Here is a 14,549-nt window from a genome sequence, read left to right as displayed (position 1 = left end):
CCCTGCCCTGGAAGAGCCTGCCTTCCAGGGAAGGAGGACAAACAAGGGAGGAGTTGGTGACTGCCACTTGCAATTTGGAGACAAGACCTGAAGACTCACCAAATGCAGAAACTGGATGGGGCTGGAAAGTAAGCTCCAAATCAGTCCCAGAACTCTCATCTCACAGAGAAATTAGCTGAAGCCGTAGAAGAGGCGTAATTCGCCCCAGGTCACACAGCTCAAGTTGTGGCAATGGTGGGACTGGCCCCCAAGCCTTCTGACAACATCCCCAGACTCCTAACACTCCACAGCCATTCCACAAACATGAGGTGCCTTCTTCCTGTGCACCAGGCACAGAACCAGGCACAGGGAGGACATAACTGAGTAAGACACGGAATAACTGGCTTCATGGAACCAAGGTCCTTCAGCTGCTATTTTCACAAGCCTGGACACAGCTTCTCTGAGCAGTAAGTCTGGGTTCAGTGGGAGTCCACCCCACAGCGTGTGGGTGAAGGACCAAAGCAGGAAGCTGCAGAAACCTCCAAGGATCCGCGCCCATGAGAGGCCATGGAGCCCAACGATTACAACCTTGACCCTGAAGTCAGACAGCCCAGCCCTAGGTCCCAGCTCTGTGACTTTGGGCAAGGCTTGTGACCTCTCTAAGCCTCTCCTTCCTGGTCTGCAAAATGAATGTACTAATAATACAGGCTCAAAGGAGAGGTAGCATGTAAAGTAGTTAGAACGGTGCCTGGCTCACACGCGCCACTCAATAAATGTTTCCTGCTATTACAACCGTTAGGGAAAGGATCTTCCTTCCGCTCTGGACCTTCCTACACATTCAAGAAGGTGGATACGACTCAGTGGAGATTTCCACTTCATTCCTCCCCTCTCCAGGATTTCTGCCACGAGCTGCCTGCACACCCACTCACACACTGGTTCCTTCCCCGAGCATTCCATTTGATTCTGCCTGGGAAACAGATATCAATTAACCACAAGGAAGATGCAAAGCGGGGTTCTCCCTGGAGCAGGTGCATCACTGCCCTGCCTTTCCACCCAAATACATTCACGTGCTGGGCTCTGAGCTCACCAGACCAACCCGAGTATCAGCCTCTTCCCTCCCACGGCTTCTGCTAGTTGGAGAAATAATTCACTTTCTAATCTACCAAGAGCTAGACAAGGTAGTAGCGTTACATCAAGGACCACTGAGAGCTTCTCAAAGTTTGCTGTCTTCTCTTCTGATACGGAGAAAATCATGGTTGCATAATGAATGTACTTGATGTAAAGGGATGAAATTCTAAGAGACCAAAGCACACACAAAAGAAATACAATAGGGAATCAGTGTCCTTAAATGGACCAGCAAGGAGGGGTAAGCGTTGACCACAAAGGCTGGGGATCTAGAAATGACAAGGGGCAGCTGCACGTTCTAGAACCAAGAGGTGGTTGAGCTCCTTTGGGGCAGAGGCTGTTCCCTGTTGCCATTGCCCAGCCCCACCCCACCACCTCCCTGGTGCCCACACAGGGCCTGGCACAGCGGTGGAGCTCAGCAAATATTTGAATAAATGTGTTTAAACGTGCAACCTGGGAGAGGCAGAAGGAAAAATGACAGCTACTTCTACTCCTCCTTGGAAGCCGTCTAGGGTCATCGCCGAGAGCTCAGACAGATGTGAATTTCATTCCTGCCATCATCCCCCGGTCACAAATAGTGTGTCCCTGGGCCTCAGTTCCCTCTGCAGTAAAATGGGGGTTGTGAGAGCATCTCTCTCACTGGGACGGGGGGTGTCTAAGAACGACCGGGAATTCAGTGAGACGAGGCAGGCAACACACTCACCCCAAGACCTGGTGAATATAAAGCGCTCCACAGAGGTGAGCTTGATGGACTGATTTCATCTTTAAGGATGAAAGACTAGTAAACATACCGGTCAATTCTTCCTTTTAAGTGAGGATGCCAAAAACATGCCTTCCACTGGGGAGAGGGCCCCTCCTTAGTCTTCTCCTCCTGCCTGGAGTCTTGCCTCCACCCGCCTGTCCCCAGGTAGAAGGAGCTCCCTGGATGCTGAACGCCCCCCCACACACACCCCGTCGATGCTAAAAGCACTGGGAGACCCAAATGCACAATGGAGAGCAGAGGCAGCCACAGGCCTCCAGCCTCACTGGGACCAAAAGCAAAGTCCCCTAAACGCGAAGTCGCTAAGGAATGAGTGAAGATCCCTCCGAGCAGCCCAGCAGGATATGAGTTTGCCTTCCTCTGCATCCCAAATGATAATGGCTAATTTTTATCGAGAACTGGCTACATGGCAGGCACAGTTCTCGGCACTGTCCCTGACAACCCAGGAGGCAGGTTCTATTATCATCCCACTTCATAGATGAGAAAACTGATGAGGTTCTTTGAAAATGAGAACAGTCTAACTCACATAGAGCCTAGGCCAGAACTCACTTCACAGACATGCTTAAAAAGCAATGTCTGCCTTGAACTGAATGGGAATGCAGACTCTCCTCACACTTGACAAAGCCTGCACCTAACAATCTGAAAAAGGTTTTGGGAGCTGAAGATACTTCCCCTTCCCGCAGCAAGACCTCCTGCCAAAAACCAGGCAGTAGGAAATGAAGTCTACGTTTCACCAGTTGCATTCAGCGAATCCCAGGATTCTCTTCCTATGCGCTGGCAGGGAACTTGGAGAGCATTTTGTCTTGGCCCCTAGATTTACAGGTGAAGAAAGGGGCTTCAACACCTGGGCACCTACTCTGTGATGCCCTGTGTCCAGGCTGCCCAAGGTACAAAGACAGCTGAGACCCCATCCTGCCTTTCCCAAGAGGGCTCCTTCCAAGGATAACATTCTCTGTGGGCCACACACTTTTCTAAGAACTTGACGTACAACTCATTTATCCTCACAACCACTCCCATGTCACAGATGAAGAAACCGAGTCAAGCTGACCATCTCAAATTTACACAGGAGGTTGGAGCAGGGTCTCAAACCCAGGCGCTCAGAACCAGCCCACACTCCCTTTGGATTCCTGGATTGGATCGTCCACTTCCCTTCCACCTTCCTGTGAGTGTCATTGGCAGCTGGGGTGAATCATACGTGAGCTGAGCCCAACTCACAATGAAATGACAACAGCCAGCAAGGATTCCTTCCAATCTGCACCCATCAGCTGCTTGTGTGGCTTTCGAGCCACGTGAGCTACAAGGAGCATGACACCAGCGAGAGGGAATTGGGGACTTAAGGAAACACTGACAATGCAGCAGCTCCCTTTTTTTAAACTCCCTTTGGCCGCAGAGTTGCAAGTTGCGCCCTGAGCCATCTGGACACCGCCCTTCCCCTCCCCTTCCAGGGAAGGAGGGAACCTACCACAGCAGCCTCTTAGCACCCTCCCACTGGAAATATCCAGCTGCCTCTCAATACCTCTAATGAAAGTAAGCAAAGTGGCATTCTTTTCTCGAGTTTAAAAGGCGAATCACGCTGGTGTTTTTTCCAGACATACATTAAACTCCGCACTCCAGCCGGTTTACAATTCCTTAAGTACTTGATTTACAGCCCAGGGAGAAAATGTTTTGAAAATCTTGCAAATGCATTTCGTGTCTCCAGCTTGCCTGCTCTGCAGAGCTGATCACCAGGGATTCTCAGATGGGGGGCCGGCGACTCCCGGAAGTGTGGGAGTGACCCAAGGAGGCCACAGAGCTCCAGAGAACCACGGGGAGCAGCCGCCAGGGGTGGGAACCGGCTTCCCTCCTCCTCCCTCCAGCCGTTCAGAGCTGCAATGGAGACGCACCTGGCCGCGTGGGCCCTCCACCGCGGTCCACCTGGTGGTAAGGAGAGGGGTGACCCAGGGCAGGGTCACCCAAGGGCCCTTCCCCACCTTCTCAGGACTGCTGGTGCACTCTCGATACGCTGTTCATTCGTGCATTCATTCATCCATTCATTCATTCTTACTGAACACCTACTATATGCCTGGCACCCGGCTACAGGCCAGGATGCCGTGGTCAGACAGTGACCCTGCTTCCCTTCTAATGGGGGAGGAAGGGGAAGCTGTATACAGACAAAGCATCAAACCCACAGGCTCTGAAGGAAACCGACACAGGGCCAAGACAGGAGGACAAGGGAGTGAGAGTTTGGACAGCCAGTCAGGACCTGAAGGATGTGGCAGATTCAGAGTTTAAGTCCTCAGCAACCCATGGGAGGGTTTAAAGCAGGGACAGCCACGACCTGGTATAAGAAGGCCACCAGGTGCTCGACGCTAGTACTTCTCAACAAAGTAGTAATACCAGCTCTGGTTTTCAAGATACTATGCACAGGATCTGCGTTGCAAGCTTCCAAATCCTACTTCTCATGGCACTCGCACTTGGTCGGATATCGGTCGCCGCATTTTCAAGATGAGAAAACAAAAGCTCAGAGGACACGTGCGGCTTGCCCAGGATCCTCCAGCCGCCGAGCCGCAGGGAGGCAAAGGAACCCAAGTCTGCCTGATTGTACAGCCATGATTTCTTTCTCCTCATTTATATACTCCCTTGCCTCATTCTCAGACTCTTCCAGATGCGCTCATGACACGCCCCAACTAAGTTCTCGGGACCTCAATGGCAGGTCATATTCTGCTCTGAAACTTCCCACTGTCCTGGGCACTTTAGGAAGCCCTCGTGAAATACACCCGGTTTACTGCCAGATTGAAAGGAAGAGGGGTACCACCCCCAGCGGAGGATGTGTGTTCATCACGGGGAATCTTCAGCCCAGCCCCGGGTTAACATGCAGTTAACAGCTTACCGGAGAGCCTCGCCGTGAAGTCAACATCTGGCTGCTTCTGGACCACTTCCAGAGAATTTTATCAATACAGCCAGACTCCACTCACGGTGGGTCATCTGGCCCAGCCCCTCCTGTGCCGGGGCCTGGGATCTTCTCATTCCTGCGCTGTACAGTGGCGTCTGGGCCAGCGGAATGATAAATGCATTCTGCTTTAAAGCAGATACTTCACAAATCATAACTTACAGATGCTCCAGGACTTTCATGTGGGAAAGACAAATGAGACTTAGGCTGTCTGACTCCAGAGCCACTGAGGACAGGAAGCCACAGCCAGGAAGGCTCTCTCCCCCCTAACAAGCTCATGAGCAAATGTAACAGAAAGAGAATTCGTGCAGGGAAGGGTCTGCCTGGCTTTGCAGACTATGCTACGTAACCCGCCATTCATTTCCAGCCATTGTCTTTCCTTGCCCACAAATCGGAAAGCTCCTTGAGGTCGGGGGTGGTGACCTCCAGCCTCCACACCTCCTAAAACAGTCCCTCGCTCACTGTACTCGCTGTATTCCCTTCTGTGCCATCCTACAAGCCTTTGCGCGGGACCTACTATGTGCCTGGCACACTGCTAGGCACAGACAGTAGGTCCAAGACGGTTAGAAGGGGCTTCCCAGCAGCCAAGACACCTCAACTCAATCCTTATCTCCTGCGGCTTCCCAGGAGGAAGTGAGATCAGACGTCCTGGAGTGGGGTGGGTGCATTTCTGTCTGCAGGCCGGGAAGTGAACCAGCTGACCGCCCGAGGCCCCCTAGGGATTCCAGAACCTGAGGCTGCTGAAGGCATAGAGAACAAAGTGTGTGCCCAGGAGGAGAGCTCTCTGACCTGCTTCATCAAAACAGACCCGTGGCCCAACAAGCAGAGGTCTCTCTCCCCCAGCACCGAGCTGAGCCTTATCTTCTCACAGCTCAACTCCTGCGAAAACCTCCAGGCTGGCTCCCTGCTCCAAGCCGGCACACCAGACCCATGGGCTCGGAGCCCCCGCTGCGATCAGCGCCCAGCTCAGCCCACCTAGAGGAAGGGAGCTGGCCAAGGTCTCTGCATTCACGCTGCCCGGGTCCAGACCCTGGCTCTGCTGCTGCGTGTGACCCTGGCAATTAGCGAACCCCTCCGTCTCTTCATCTGGGAAATGAAACGATTGCAGGATTGTCACGAGAATTAAATTAGTTAAATGGACCTGGCACATTAGAAGCACTCAAGAAGAATTAGCCGCTATTATTATCATTATTATTATTAAACGGTATTATTATTCCCCCCATCCCATATCACCAACCTTGCCTCCCACTATGTCCCAGCATACACCCTGCATTCCAAGAGATCTGGCCTGCTCACCCTGGAATCTGCCCTCTGCCCGAAAGCTTCCATATTTCAGTCTTCGGAAACCCAAATCAAGGGTCATCTTCAACAGCCCCTGCCCTCCTTAATCCTACAGTACGCCCTCTCTCTATACCCTTCCTGAACAACAAGAAAACCCCCCAGGAGAAGAACCTCCCCATGGCTAATCTTCCGGCACATGAGTGAAACACCGCACCCAAATCCAGAGGTCACCTGCTGTGCATCAAAAAGAAGGTTTTCCACTTCAACAGCAGCAATGGGTCTCAACATAGATAAACCTGTCTGACACTGCCTAGCTATTTGATCCTGGGCAAGTTACTTAACCTCCCCAAGCACTGTTTTCCCCACTGGTTAAATGGGTCTAACAAGAGTGCGCACCTCTTAGGATCGTGGTGACGATCAGAAAATGTCCGTAAAGCACTTAGCACAGCGTGACACACCACAAACTCTCAAAAGTATCCGCTGGTTGTAATAACAGCGGCAGCAGCAGCAATACAGGAGGGGGTGTTCCTGTCTAGCACGGAACTCAATTTAATGAACTGATCTTCGATGAGCTACATTCCCACTTGAACATCTCCAGAAGTAATCAATTCCTGTATAGAAGAGGTACCCATGGCCTAGCAACTGCTCACTCTGTCTCTTCCACCAGACTGTAAGTTCCTCGGGTCTTATCCATGTGTATGTCCCAGAATTTAACATGGTGAGAAGCATATGGCAGATGGTAATAAATCTTTGTTGAACTGAGCAGAATTAGCTCAATAGTTGTAAGTACATTTCATCTTTGCTACTAGATTATAAGCTCTTTAAGAGTGAGGCTCGTGTCTTGCTCCAGTAAAGATTTATTAAATGAGTGATGGAAAAATACCAAACTAAGAATCAGGTTTCTTAGACCCAGCCCAGTCACTCACCAGCTGTGCAACCTCAGAAAAGTCACTTAACAATTCTGTACCTTATTTTTCCCGCCTCAAGGGTGAGAAGTTTGGACCAAGTGTCTGCCGAAGTCCCTTCCCCCCTGAAACTGGGTTTGGGCCTTAGCTGCGACAGGGCACCTCAGCCACCATGCGTATGACAGCCACGCGCAGGCCAGCTTACTAATTTGCAACCCCGATCTGCAATTTTCCAGCACCAGGCTATCAATAACTTTGGGCCAGTGCTTAAAACACCCGTTTTTAGTCAAATCATCCCTTTGCTGGGCAAGGATGCCCCATCACCCACGCACCATGGCAAACTGGGGGCACGATTTGCCCGCCAGCCCTGCCACTCCCATGCCAGACCCCTCCCGGAGACCTGCTTCCTGCTCACACCACGTCACGTACTGCTCACAGGAGCTAACCTGGTGCAGAGGGAGAGTTGAACTTAGCCCTTGACGGTGAGGTGATCGCATAACACCTCTCCCCAAAACGTTGTTTGTTTTTGCCCTTGAATTTTTTGGCAGTGCTCTGTGCAGCCTGAGGGTCCAGGGAGTTTGGCTCAAAGAAAATGCCATGTTATAACATTGGGGCTCACTACACAGCCCTGCCTGAAACTGTATCAAAACGAAAGTTGTGCAATAAACAAAGCCCAAATTCAAGGCCTTAGAAATGTGTTCAGATCCTACCAGAATCTGGCTGACTGTCGTGGCTTCCTACGGGTGCACTTCCCTAATTAACCTGAAAAGTTGATGATTTCTCCTTCCTCTCTCTGAGTGAGTTAACTGTCCAATGCATCATGCCTCTCTGATGGTCTTAAAATCTAAATGAAAGTCCAAGCGATATGAGAAAAAACATCTTTTAAAAGAGGAAAGTAAATTTGCTAATTTCCCTTTTTGAGGTTTTCTATAGGTTATTTTATTCAATTCTCACAACTAGTCCATGAAGTTGGTACTATATTAGCCCATTTCACAGATGAGGAAGTGGAGGTTTCTGAAAGTTACATAGCTTGCCCAAAGTCACAAGGCTAGTCAGGGATCAGTCAGGACTTGAACGTAAGCCAGGACTCTTAGCCCTTCTGCAAGAGTGCCTCCTTTGTGGGGCTTGTTAATCTCTGGAAGAAGCCACTTTGAGTCCTTTCTCGTGGACATGCTCAGGCAGCAGCAGCAAGACTACATTTGGGATGAAGAGGGGAAGATGCCTGGACCACGCAGAGGGCTGGACTAGCCAACTCCAAGTTCCAGACTCTGCAACTCTCTACGGAACTGCCTTTCACGGAGCGCTGATGCTGCATGGTATTTTGCTTGATTCAGAAGGCCCTTGCAGACGTGCAATTCTTATTCTTAAACACTTCTCTGTCTCGGGGGGCTGATTTCACAGCATCTAATGGAGCCTGACACCCAGCACCCGATTTCCGCCACTCGCATTGGCAAAGGAGCTGACAGTCACAGCTCCTCTCGGGAAGTGCTCTGAAGGGCGTGGGGACAAACGAAAATAAAACATCACTTCACAATTCTACCCAAAGACCTAAAAGGTAGAATTGAGACAGCGTGCTCTGAATTCTCCTAAACTGCACCCCAAAAGCGAATTGCGGATGTTTAGTGCATCCTCAGAACCAGAAGAAAACTCCAAGTTCACACTTCAGATGAAAATTCCTTGCTGCTCTTGACAGCTTCTGAGTCACCAAGCACTGTACAGGCAAGAACAACTTGCTGACCAATTTTTTTTGATGTTTGTTTTATTTTCTGTCCAGTCAGGCACAGGGAATTTTCCACCTGACAATTCTTGTTTCTCACTTAAGTTCTGACACCATCTGTGAGCAGTGTGCTCAGCAGGGGAAGGACTTGAGGCCAAGGAAGGCTTCCCTTCACCCAACCTCGGTTTTCCCATCTGCTTAATGCAGGGTTTTCACCAGATGATTTTGCTAACATCCTAAGTTTATCTATCAAGTAGAAAGCAGTCTGGGGATTGCCAGTTTCTGGATGTGGATATGCTACCAGATTCAAAATCTTTGCATAATTTTTGAGTAAAACATGAGATGGAGCTGAAATGAATAGCACAATGGGAAACTGAACTAGGACTGGACAATACCAGAGCAGGACTCAAATCTTGCGGCTGTGAAATGAGCCTCTTCCGTTCTCAGGGCGCCCCCTAGTGGCCACTCGGCTAAATCCCGACGGAATGCTCAGAGTTTCTGCAAATAAAGGGAAAGACACCCACCAAAAGAGAAAGGCAGGCTCCCGTCTACTGATGCAATCCCTTTCACTCTACCCTAGTCCGTGGATCAGACAGCAAGACAAATACCTGAGGCCCCAGTGAAGCTCGGAAAGATGTCTGCCATAAGACAAGCTTTCACTCTTGCAGTTAGTGGCAGCTCCCCAGGCTTCTGGTATCTGTGTCCCCTCACAAATCCCAGACACACCCTTACCACTCAACCCCTCACAAGCTCACATCCTCAACCTGCAGCTCCAACTGCGTCTGGTTTTCATTACTCCGCTTTCCAACTTCCCAGCGCGATTCTTCAACAGCTATTAAGACAACATGAGCAAGGAGCTAGGCTTAGTTTTTGCTTATTCAACATCCAGCCTAGGGAATATCACCTCAGACGAAAAGCATGAATGAAGTGCACGTTTCTCAGCCTCCTCTTCCACAGACCTGCAAGTGTGCTCCTCAAAGGTCATCTTTACAACCATCTCCTCTTGAAATTTTTCAACCTACAAAAATGGCACCTGCCCTCTCAATGACTTGCTTGCTATGGAATTTGTTGATAGGCGACAGCTTAAAAATACAAGGTACAATCTCTCAAATTTCCAATTAACCTATAACAGACTTTTTTTAGGCTATAGGATAAAGCCGTATCAACCCAAAGAGTGAAGCCTAGAATGAGGGAGTTACCCAGGTAACCAAATATTTGAGAATTGGGGGGCTGAACTTTCTGCCTGATGCCCCATTTTGTCCACAGAACTGTCCCTGCAAAGATGCAAAAGAGAAATACTGACATGAACCTACCACTTCATCCAACAGTCCATTTTGCTTTTTCCCTATGGTCATTTGTTAAGTTTATAATCAACCTGGGACGTGAAACAGCCCCCAAAAGTGTACACAAGGAGTGCCATAATTAGTTCCTGACTTTGGCCCCAAATCGATTAAAATCCATCTGATATGCTGCAAATCAAAGAACCATGTTAATTTCCTGCCACACACCACACAAAATCTTTCTGCAACAGTCAGTCACTTTGAACCCAAACCTCCAGCCACAAGCAGTGTGGATTTCAAGGGCCCGTTCTGCAGAAAGGAAAATGACAACACACCGAGGTTGGGACAATGCAGAGACCCCAAGGCACTCGAGGCGCTACTTGGGGCTGTGTAAATGGTCTTGGGACCCTGGCAGGGTTTCAGCTGTCACAAAGAGTGGGGGTGGCTGGGGCAGACCCCTTAAGCAATGTAGTAGCCCTGCAGCCAGGGCCTGAAATGCAATTGAGTCTGCAACTCAACGTCCGTGTGGCTGTCCATGCCCTAGGCATTTCAGTCCTCCCAGAAGCCAGCAACAAACTGTCACAACCCTCAGGCATGCAGCAGCCTTTACTTTTGTCCCCTAACCTTCTCTCTTAAAAACAGGCAGGAGTGCGTCCTCCCTTGCAGTGACAGCAGCATCGCGGTAACGGGGAGTGGGAGGATGCAGGGGAGGGGGGTCTCATTCATCTACAGGACATGGGGCTTGGGAGACCAGCTCCGAGCTGAGTTTGTGGTTCTGTCTGGAGTTAAAGCAATAAGGCATTCCAGGGAATGAATGCGTGCCCGCGAGGGAGACCCCAACGGTCCCGACGTTGCAAAGTGTTTGCAAATCATAAACACTACTTTGCTGATGGGATCAAAACCCCCAAAATATGCGCAGACAGGATGTAACAAGTGTTTCGGGAGAAAGACACGCCTGAGCCACGGGGAGCTGGGGGGAGAGTGAGGAATCTGTCTGGGGGTTCCCGGGAAGCCCCCTCTCGGACAAGAGACCCTCCTCTGCGCCCCAGACCCCGCCGCGCGCGCGCTGGGTCCCCAGCCGCGTCTAGCCCGAGCCCCCCGGGTTTCCCCCCAACTCACCACTCGGCCCGAAAACCTCTCGGTGGCCCTCTTGACTTTGCCGTAGGTGCCTTTGCCCAGAGTCTCCTGCAGCTCGTAGCGGTGTTTCAAGTTGTGCTTGTGGTGATGCCGCTTCACCCCGTGCGGCTTCCTGGGCTCCGGGGCCGCCGCCGCGGGGGCTGCTGTCGCCCCCGCCCCCGCCTCCGGAGGAGAGCCCGGAGCCCCCGGCCCCAAGTCCGGGCAGTCCCCGGCCGCGGCCGCAGCGGCCCCCTCCATGTCCGAACGCGGGGCGAGCCGGGCCGGAGAGGGCAGGACAGGGCACGGCGCTCGCGGTGTCTGGGTCCCCGCCGAGGGAAACCTGGGCGCGCTCAAGGTCGCCCCCGCAGCATTGGGTAGGCGGCCGGCTCCCGCCCGGGCTGCGGCTGGGTCACTGGCGGCGGCGGGGACCGCACATCTGGCGCCCCCGGCGCGCACGATCCGCGCACCGCCCACCAGCCGCGGCGAGCTGCGGCGCGTCGGGCGAGGTGGCGGCGGTGGCGGGGGGAGGCGGTGGTGTTCGCAGGAGGGAGGGGAGAGGGGTGGCTCCGAGCGCAGGAGGGGGAGTGTTATGTGGGGCGCCGCGCCCCCGGACCCCTCCCCGGGAGGACGCGCAGACGGGGCGGGGGCGGGGGCGGAGGCGGCGAGCGCGGGCCGGCCCCGGGGGAGGGGGCGAGGGGCGAGGGGCGGGGCGGCCGGGGCTTCCCCCACCTCCCGGGACCCGGGGCCACCCCGAGCTGGGAGGGGGACGGGTGCGTGTCGCGACTCGCCCTTTGTGCTGCGCCGCCTAGGCCGCGGCGGCGGCGGCCGGCGGGCTTTGTCCTCGCTCGGCCGGGACGGAGACGGGGGATTCCCAGCCCGGGCGACCCCTCCCCGGGCGCGCCCGCCGCAACTACCGCGGGCCCTCCGCCGCCGCCGCCGCCGCCACCGCCACAGCCTCCTCCGACTCCTGCTCCGGCCGCTCGGCCTCCCTTCCTGCCCGCGACCTGGCGGCGGCTGCGGCGGCGGCTCGCCGAGCCCCGGGGCCGGGCAGGCGAGAGCGCTCGGCACCGAGGGCCGCCGGGACCCTCTCGCGATCCGGCCGGGGGCGCCGCGGGCTCGGGCGCCCCTTCATTTTCTTTTGGGTGTCGCCGCGGCCGCCAGGCCGGAGACTGGGGAGAGGCTGGGGGAGGGGAGCAGCGCGGGTGTTGGGTTACAGGCGGTGAGTCACGGCCACCCCGGCCCAGCCGCGGTGCGCACCCCCTCCGCCCCACCGGGGCTGGCACCCCCGCCTCGCAGACCCCCGCCGCGGCAGCGGAAGGGCTGCTCGCCCCGGGCAGCTGCGCGACCCCGAAAACCCCAAGAGGGGCGCGCTGAGCCCGGCGCCGCGCCCTCCCCGAAGCAAGGCGGAGTCGGGGAGGGAGGGAGGCTAGGAGGCTGAATCTGGGGCCCGCCGCCGCACTGCCGACCTCCGGCAGGGCGACGGCTGACAGAGGAGGAGAGCTGGGTGCCCACCCTGCCCGCCAAGGCTGCCTTTGGAGGTGGGCAAACCAGGGGCCTCGAATGGAGCAGGGTTGGGGCCTGCTGAAGCCAGAGGTGACTTGCAGGCCTCTCGGCCCCTTGGGCCGTTAGAGTTTTCCTTTAACTGAAATGGCCAGATCCTGGACATGGTACCAGGCACTCTACCCGCCCCCCCAAGCGAGGGTCAGGCAGGAAGGACCTACGTCTGCAGCCAGGCTGCCCCGTTCTTCTAAGAAGGAGCGAGGAAAAATAAAGAAGGCAAAGGGAAAAGAAGCCTTAGGAATTTTTTTTATAAATTGTTCAGTATACCAGACTAGGATGGGAAGAGTGAGGTATGAAGGATGTCTGGTGCGTTCTGCAGATGGCTTGGTGGTTCTTACTTTTTCACCAGTGAGCTGGGCTCGCCCTTCCTCTGCAGCTCTCAGGTTCATCCCTTCTGCATTCCTGCTGTCTTCACTCCTGTCTGTCCCTTATCACCTTACCGAGGACTCCAGCAACAGCATGTCCTCCCCGCAAACCCCCTCCCTGCTGCCAGAGTCATGGCCTATAACACTGCAGTCATCATATCCTCTCTGTGCCACACTCCTGTGCTTGGTATTCTTCTCTGTCCAAACTTCTCTTCTACTGATGCTTGACATAAACCCCGCTGTCCCTTCTTGCCTTCCCCAGGAGCACACTGGTTATCGCTTAATACAAACACAAAGGCCATGTTTATTCAATTCCTATTCTGTCCTCCACGCTTGCAGGGCCTCTCTGCCCCCATCCTGCAACTATTCTGCTTTTATACAAAGTCTGTAGATTAAAAAGTCAGAGTGAGTAACATGCAGGTTGAGCCTGGCTTCCCAGTGGATAGGCTGTGTGACCTTGGTCAAATGACTCAACCTCTCAGAGCTTCAGTTTCTTCTTCTTAAAGTATAGATTAGTGGGTCTGTTTTACAGATAAACAGATCGTGTCTGTAGCGGTAATTAAAACGGTTAACCAAATATTTTCTGGGTCTTTCCCTTCCCAGGGACATGGTAAGAATCTACTACCCCATCCTCTTGAAATTAGATTTGGCCGTATGACTTGCATGGGCCAATGGAATGAGAGCAGTGATGTGCGAAGCTTTTAAGGATCAATGGGCAAATGCCCATGTCTGGACAATCCTGCAAGTTCAGTCTTGGCAATCTTATCGTGACAACCATGAAGTACAGAGAGCCTCCGTCATCCAGCCTGGGCCTCTGTAAAGATGGCAGAGCTGTCCCAGTTAACCTGCGTTGGAAAAGTAGTGTGAGCAAATATTAAACACATGTTAAACCAGGGAGATATAGGGGTTATTTATTATAGCAGCGTAACGTTGCTTATTCTGGCTGATAGAGATGCTCCCAAGTGCCTGGGACTTAATCAGTATTTGTTGCATGAATAACACCTACCATGTACGGAACCTGTTTTATGACAGGAAACCCTGTTTTTGGTTGAGGAAACCATATCAGAAAGGTTAAGTAATTTGCCTGGGATTACACAGGCTGTAAATAGCAGTGCCGGGATTTAAACACTACCTGTCCAGTTCCAAAGTGTATGTTGTTCTTCCACATATGCTGTGCTACCTCTCCTTAAATGGGAAGGATGGAAACAGTACAATGCCTGGCACACAGTCATGCCCAAGCACAGAGAGTTCCTCTCCAGACTGAATTCCTATAGCATTTATAATTTGAACCACACTTCAGCACAATGTTCTCATGCATTGTGCTCAAGTGTTTTCACATAGATAAAGCATTTCCTCCAACAAGATCCCAGGCTCCTTGGTTAAGAACTTGAGTTCTGGAGTCAGACTGCCTGGGTTCAAATCCCTGTTCCACCACGCATAACTGAGCATCTTGGACAATTCTTTTCCTCCTCTGCCCTCGGTTCTCTCATCTGCAAAATGTCAATGGTAATAACATAGGAGGTATTGGCAGG

The 14,549-nt window shown here is 52.9% G+C and overlaps 1 protein-coding gene across 1 annotated transcript in view; it reads right to left on the bottom strand.

The window, feature by feature from the left end:
- Nucleotides 1-11,609, bottom strand: part of NUAK1 (NUAK family kinase 1) — a 68,644-nt gene extending 57,035 nt beyond the window's left edge. Inside the window, exon 1 of the mRNA XM_030856182.2 lies at nucleotides 11,096-11,609. Within this exon, the coding sequence (XP_030712042.1) occupies nucleotides 11,096-11,350 (255 nt within the window). The 5' untranslated portion in view covers nucleotides 11,351-11,609. The remainder of the gene's footprint in view (nucleotides 1-11,095) is intronic.
- Between the last annotated feature and the right edge of the window lie 2,940 nt (nucleotides 11,610-14,549).

The sequence above is a fragment of the Globicephala melas genome, chromosome 10 (genome assembly GCF_963455315.2).
Source record: "Globicephala melas chromosome 10, mGloMel1.2, whole genome shotgun sequence".
Classification (NCBI taxonomy): Eukaryota; Metazoa; Chordata; class Mammalia; order Artiodactyla; family Delphinidae; genus Globicephala; species Globicephala melas.
This window is presented reverse-complemented; position numbering and strand designations above follow the sequence as displayed.